At 27.2% G+C, this 8,292-nt stretch overlaps 1 protein-coding gene across 1 annotated transcript in view; it reads right to left on the reverse strand.

Moving 5' to 3' along the window:
* Positions 1–1,480: 1,480 nt before the first annotated feature.
* The window catches only part of LOC100169008 (ribose-5-phosphate isomerase-like), a 12,167-nt gene continuing 5,355 nt past the window's right edge, over positions 1,481–8,292 (reverse strand). The window contains 2 exon segments of the mRNA NM_001246040.2: positions 1,481–1,818; positions 1,888–1,990. Coding sequence (NP_001232969.1) covers positions 1,709–1,818; positions 1,888–1,990 — 213 coding nt within the window. The 3' untranslated portion in view covers positions 1,481–1,708.

Genomic DNA, 8,292 nt, shown 5'->3' on the forward strand with positions numbered 1-8,292 from the left:
TCAGTAACTATTATGATTTATGTTACTACTTACCATAGATTTCAACAATTTCTATAACATGTCTATTTAGAGATAAATAAATGTTCACATACCTATTTTATCCAACATTCAGATAAAATTCAACTAATATTGTTTCAATTTTAATGGAAAAAAAAAAAGGTGGGCAAGTGGGTGTCGCTCTGCTGTACAGTAGGTAACAAGTGGGTCACTGTAATGGATGGTGTTAAATTTGTATTCAATGATATACTATCATTGTATAAGAAAAACAATTCTGAACGAAATCGGCCAGTCAGCCTATGATATTACTAAGTACATTTGATATTATTGTGAATAAAGTAATATATATAACCTATTTACAAGGAACCTTGTTTTAAATTTTCAATCCTTAGCTTTAAAAGTTGAATATTTTATACATTCTTAACTACAAAATAATTATTACATTTTAAATTTGATAAATTTTGTCAAAATTTGAACTTTAAATGATTATAAAAAGAAATTGTGACTATGGATTTTTAATATTTTCATCTGTCTTTAAGACAATATATCAGGAGCATTGCATTACATTATCATGCTTTTTTACCCAAAAATAAAATTTTATTGATATTTATAGAAAAAAAAAACTAAACAAATTGAAAACTGACAATTTCCATAAACAGCAAAAAAAAAGTCAAAATATTTTCAAAATTTTGTGGTGAATAGAAAACGAAAATATAAACATTCAGCACAATTTTCATGTATATACGGTTATTTGTTTAAGAGTTACACCAAAAACCAAAATCGATTTTGTCAAAAACCGTTTTTGCGTAAAAAATTATCATTTTTCCTTATTAGATTCTGAGTGGAACGATGAATGTATTAATTTTACAATGATGTGTTTTTTAATTTTTTTTTGTGTCTGGCATTACCTCTTAGGAAAGTAAAAGTGTTTGGATTTTCTCCAACAGTATATTTTCTGATAGGAAAGTGAATTTAGTTGGTACTTTGGGGGGTCAAAAGTAAAATTTTTCCAGCAGTTTTCAATAGTGCCGTGAAAAACAAAAGAAAAATTAAGGAAAAACGGGAAATTTTACGTAAAATTGTTTGAAGTGTTAACAAGTTTAAAAAATGTGGTTTAGTCACCCATCCAGGAACTAGTGGCAGCGGCCGTTTCATACTCTCAGTCACGTCGTGTGATAAATTGCAGCCAACGCGTTGTGCCAAGCCACTATATTATTAATAATATACTTTATTTATAATAATTAAAGGGTATATTATAATTATTATATTAATAGCAACTGAAACTCTACATCTTTTATAAATTAAAAGAAAATTATTTACTTTATATTATATTGCTGTTTAAAACAAAGGACTAAGTAGGTAATTATTAAAAGGTATGGCTATAATTTACTCAATTGTTTTAACTACCTATAGCTTAAGACTATAATTTTTAATTGTGGGTAATACAACAGCTGGTTATTGTGCTTATCAATAAGTTGATAAATTATACTTTTATAAATATATTTTTAAATTTTAGTATTACTAATTTTAATAAATTAACATACAATATTTTATAAAAACAGTATTAGAAGATCAAAAAAATCTAAAACGCTATTTGATTTAAGCAACACAAAAATAAAAGTTAATAAAAAGTCATAATACTTAGATTTTAAAGAGAATGTTATCCAATTCAAATAATATAATGACATGTTATACAGATATTAGATTTAACCTACAACTCTAATGTCTGTTCAGTCTTCTTCAGTTGTCGTACATTGCCTTGTGAGTCGCCGACCAAGCATTCATCTGTCATATCAATGAATAATCCAGTCTCAACCACTCCTTAAAAATACACATATAATATTATACATAATAATGTAATGGTTCATGTATACAATTAATACAACATACCTGGGATTAGTTTTAAGTAATTGTGGACGGATGACCAACAATATTTTGTTTCAGGAAAAACCCAATCCAATAAGAAGTTACCGTTGTCTGTAACCAAAGGTCCCTAAAGATAAAAAGAAAATTAAAACCTATTGAATATACCTATTATAACAGCAATTCCCAACCTGTGCACCACAGTGCCCAAAGTGTACAACAAGCTCATTTCACGAGCACCACGGTTCATCCGAGAATGAAAACAATTATTTCCAATTTATTGTAGTTAAAAAGACAAATAAATGTTTTACGTAAGTACAAAATTATTTAGCACACTCTGTTTATCTCATATACTGTTTCTAATCTGTATCGATTAATAGATAAATGACACACGCTGCATAAATTCAAATAACGTTATACACACACACAACTTCCTCGAAATTCACCTTCAGCAGCAATTCTTACGTTGAATTTTAGCTAAATTTAAAAAATATAAGTTTTGAAGATTTGAGTCAAAAAGCAATAACAATACTCCTACTCTTGGCTACTATACTTATCAATGTAAGACTGGATTTTTGGGCTAAACGGCTACTAAAACTAGGGCACTATAGAACATAGGTATGCTACGCCGCCATTTTGCGACTCATTTATCAGTTTATCACTTATCATTTACTCATATTTATTATTTATTGTGCGTACTGCGTATTAATCTTACGTATTAATTGTTTTTATTGAAGTTTTCTGTTTAAAATTTAAATACTTTATACTTCTAGATAGTTATTAAATGAAACTCTAAATATTATACTCACAAAAACTAGGTAAATAGCAAGTAGCAATCTACCAAATTATGAGAAATATTTGCCGTGACTTCAAGTATTATGTAAGTAGATATTCAATTACATTATGATTATCGACACTTATAACTAAAAATGTGTTTACTTTATAAACTATTTTTTTTAAATATTGGTAAATACTCTCATTACCTAACTAAAATACACATTTAATTTGCATTTACAGCTAGTCAACTTACATAGTTTAATTCACTACTTCTCTAACTGAAGACAGAATTATAATGAACAAAGTATGTTACAAAATGTTGCATTAGAAATAAAATATGCCTTTTATGGTAACATCTTTGTATTAACGAATATTTTTCAGATGAATAATATTCAAACTGATGATGCAGATGGAGCATTTGTTTACTATAATGACTTAAATATGGAGAGAAAAAAAGAGCTTCTTCTTACTCTACGACAAGAAAATGGACAACTTCTTAAAAAATTAAATATATTAAATGAAGCAATTGATGTTCTTAAAGACAATAATAGTGAAGAGAAAATTACTTATTATGATAAGGTGGATTTTAATAAGTAATTAGCACTTAGCAGTGTTGTAAAGTATTTGAGTAAAAGTATTCAATTACTTTTTTTTAATATTAAATACTAAAATACTTTTTTTAATTATTTTAATGGTATGTGCTATGTATATTTTAAATTCAGTCTTATAAAAGCATTCACAATGTTCACAATTCAAATTGCTTTCAATTTTAACTTCTCCTTCATACAGTCATTAAAAAAATTTATGTATAAAAATATTAGAACTTAATTAATGTTAAAACAATATTTTGATTGCATTGATTAAAAAATTATATTTTCAATACTGTTTTTAAATATAGTTTATAATTGCAGTTTTTTTCTTTAAGTGAAGTATAAAGAAAATGTACCCACTCATAATCGTATCAGTGAAATTAATAATTATTGTAACTTTAAAATTTAAATATTAATATAACTAACAAAATATATTATAGTATCCTATTCTCCCCAGTGACCTACCTAAAAATAGCAAAGGTCCTTATCATGGCCAATAGCTATCTTTTTTTTCTGAAGTAAAAAATGTGTTCTGTCCCATTCATATTTCTGGAAGACGAATGGTACTTTAGGAGGTCAAAATATACATTAGTGCTACATGTTTTTGACATTAAATATTATGTTAATGACTATTGTAAGTACATAAGTATATATATAAACAAAATTAAATAATCAGTCTTTAATTCTTATTATAAACAAACAGATAAACAAATATTGATATATAAAATAGAATATAAAGTATAAACTTATAATGAACAAATAATATTTAATATTCATGCTACATTTTTTTTTTTGGCAGACGCTGTACCGTACATATTCTTCCTTTTTTTACAGTCAACTGAAAAATTAACTGCAGTATATGATCGTATACAAAAAAAACGTTCAACAATTCTTTGTTTCATATTGCAACCTTTAGAGCACAATGGAAAAATTATATCAATATCTGATATAATTTTTTTAATAAGCTCAGTACATGAATTTCTTAAAATAAACATTTTATATTTACTATATAAAATTTCACAATGTAAAATAAGCAACAATAAATTTGTACAAGGTACTTTAAGTCCTCCCTTATTCAATGTGTTACTAAAGAATTTAATTGCACCATAAAATTGGTTATCAGGTAAATTATCCTGGAGAAATACACAACAATCATTACAACCTACTCCTAATAAATGATTTGTTATGCTTCCTCCTAAATGGTATAAATGATTCAATTCATATATTTCAAACTGGGAAATCAATTTACTTTTATGTAATGTGACAAATATCTCTGATGGAATGTTATTCAAATTGTTCACAGAAGAATATAAATTATTGCTTTTACATTGTGAATCATTGCTTTGTCCAGTTTTTTTAAAAAAATCAATTAGAAAAATATCATTATCATTGCAATAATTACTTCGATCCACATCTGAAATAAACTGAGACGTTGAAATAAGTTTTAGAGCTTGTAGACACTGAAAGGCTGTTGGTGTTGCTCCAGCTTTTCTCCGTATTTGTGAGAAAATATTCTCAATTGCATCTTGAGTTAATCGGTGACAGAGAACAAAATCAAAACCGTTATTGAACAAGGTTTCACAAATTCCAATTATGCTTAGAGTAGCCATAATTATTCCTGCATTTAATGGTTTCCAGCCATGCCCAAAAACAGTATTTTCAGTTATTGTAATTATTTTCAGAAGAAAGTCATACTTCTTTTCCTTATTACGTTTAGTAATTGATGTTTTTCTTACTTTAGATGTAGTCAAACTGAACCACTCCTGAATTAATCGAATAAAATGTGCTGTCGTGATTGCATCTGATGGCAGTACATTCAATTTAACAGCTAATTCAATAGCAGCAGCGGTTTTCAAAGAGAAAAATCTAATTGCAGCACCAACATGCATTTTCTCAAAATTACTTGGCCACATATCTTCTCGCTTTAGATGATGCAATGATCTTAGTTCTTTGTTTGAATTTATTTCATATTCCCACAGTGAAACCACAAAACTTCCTTTCACTACTTGAGAAGACAGACCCTCATTTTCACAATATTCTTTTGGTAAAATAATATCATTTTTCAATAATGAACTTTTTAGGTTCTTCAGAAGATGGCAGATGTCAGGCATAATAAATATATTATGACTATTGAAGTCAAATGTATTTTTTCGAATGCCATCTTTCTTCACTTTAACATCTAATGAACTCCACAAGGCTCTATTGGTGTTTCCCATATCAGATGACAAAGTTAAAACATGTATTCCACAGCTTTCAACTGATTCAATACACTGTTGAATAAATTGTTTAAATGATTGATTATCTAAGGAGCTATCAGTTAAATGGCAACCAATAACCTGCTTCCATTTGTTTTTAAGTCCTCTTATAATTACTAGTAGAAGTTTACCACCCAGCATATTATCATTACCGAGGGTAATAAATCCGAATGTTTCTGTACTATTTTTGTCATAACTAAGTTGCTTACTTACTTCCATCTCATCAACACTCATAACACAGAAACGGTCATTACTGTCCATTGATTGAACTTTATGCTTGAGTAACTCTAGTACATCATGAAAAATACCAAATTTTAATTTAAATTCACGAAGCCGTTTGGTTAATGTACTGTAAGCAGGAATAGGGTAATTTGTATCTCGTAGATACTTGTATCCATTAACTCCAAGGGCAAATCTTAGCTTTAACCCTTTAATGATTGTTTCCTTTGACCATTCTCGTGGAGTTTTTTTGGTAGCTGCAACCTGATCATCATTGAGAAAAGAACGTAATGTAGCATCTTTTTCCTCAATTATGTTTTTTAAATTTGTGTTTTCCATCTGGAGACGTGCAATTTCATCATTCTATTTCAAAACAAATATGAATATATATTACAGCTTTTGGTATTGGTTTATACACAGTAAACTTATTATGAGTAATTTATAATAAACTAATGTATGACTATTATTTATTTAATTTAAAATAACGAAAATATTCTAATTTAAAATGTATAGAAATTAGTTACAGAAATCATTTTTGATTTTAATTAATATACTTAAGCAGTACCTAGTGCAGTACCTATTTTTAAAATTGTACATTACTTACAACAGAATTGTCAGTTATGTTAACACAATCATCTGATTGACTCGACGACATAGTTGTTGTGGTTGATATGTTAGTTATTTCCATTGCAGTATTCTGAAAAATTAGTTATTATAATTTGTAAGTATTGATGATGATAAAACATAAGATCTGAAAAACTGAACTTTTAATGTCATTTTCAGTAAAAAATTGATATGACGTACTATAGCAGTTGTGACACGAAAATAAGAAGAAATGATTTTTGCCATACTAAAAAAAAATATTCTTACATACCTACCTACTTAATCAGTATATTTAAAATTGTTTATTACTTACAGCAGAATTGTGAGTTATGTTAACACAAGCATCTGGTTGACTCGACGACATAGTTGTTGTGGTTGATATGTTAGTTGTTTCCATTGCAGTATTCTGAAAAATTAGTTATTATAATTTGCAAGTATTAATGATGATAAAACATAAGATCTGAAAAACAGAACTTTTAATGTCATTTTCAGTAAAAAAATTGATATGTACTATAGCAGTTGTGACACAAAAATAAGAAGAAATGATTTTTGCCATACTAAAAAAAAATATTCTTACATACCTACGGTACCTACCTACTTAATCAGTATATTTAAAATTGTTTATTACTTACAGCAGAATTGTGAGTTATGTTAACACAAGCATCTGGTTGACTCAAAGATGTTATAATTGTTGAGGAAGAAATGGTACTGGTTTTCTTTACAGTTTTCTAAAAAATTAGAGTTACCTATTATAATTTGGAGTAGGTACTGATGAAGATAAAATATGAGATCTGAAAAACTGAACTTTCAGTAAATCATTAATACCTAATAAGTACTTAAACAGTTAAAACCACAAAAATTGCAAAAAAATATTTTAGTATATAAGAGGGAATAAACTTTTTTAGTTATTAAATTTGAGATAAAATTAACTTAAATGTTTATTATTTAACATAAAAATGTCCCTTATGTTAATATCACAACTTATTTTTAACACAATATTCTATAAAATGTTTAATATTAAAGTATTAGGTTTTTGTATGTAATGTAATAACTTGCCAAGTGTGTTGTAAGTTAGTTGTCAATATTTTGTATGAATCACAATATGCATATTGCATAGTGTTATAATGATTAAAAAAGTCATAAAATTATATGTATGAATATTAAATACCTTATAAACAGATTTCCTATTGGTGTCAAGTCTAGCAGGTGGATTTGGCACATCAAAAAGAGTTGGGATGGCATTAGGTTTAAGTTTGACAATCCCATCCTGACGATGCAACTCAAACTGATTTTTTTCAAAGTGGATCTAAATTCAAAAATATATAACTATAATGATTATAAATTGTTATTAGGTAGATATCTAACTAAATATAATTAACTATACTATACTATATTAGGAATAAATTACAAAATATAATTAACTACTATGTTATATACCTACTTTGTTATATTATATTATTAATTTTAACATTTATGAAAATTAATTGGTACATTATTATTTATTACCTATTTATTATAAATAACTACTCAATATTTATATTTTAGACATAATTACTTCACATAGTTCTGAATGAGTTGTTGGTGTCCACTTATCTCGCCTACAATTTTGAACCCATTTGTCCCTCCTGGTTTTTTCTCGAGGAAAACGGAACAATTTAATTTTGTTTTTCCGAGAATTATTACAATTTGGAGCAGTACATGCTCCCATAATAACTATATTTGGAATAATGTAAGTGAATAATATATTTATCTCAAAGCTGCACATACAAATAATAAACCACACAATAGTCGATACCACACAGAAATTAGAAAAGGAACAGAACGATGGCCTAAGAAAAATAACGTGAAATGAATATTCAATGATGATAGGTATAATAATATGTGAAATGTGAATATGAAATTGCCCGCGTTTATTTTATCATTGTTGATATAAATAATTGAGTCGCAAAATGGCGGCGTAGCATACCCATGTTTTATAGTGCCTTAGT

This window comes from Acyrthosiphon pisum, chromosome A3 (assembly GCF_005508785.2).
Source record: "Acyrthosiphon pisum isolate AL4f chromosome A3, pea_aphid_22Mar2018_4r6ur, whole genome shotgun sequence".
NCBI lineage: Eukaryota > Metazoa > Arthropoda > Insecta > Hemiptera > Aphididae > Acyrthosiphon > Acyrthosiphon pisum.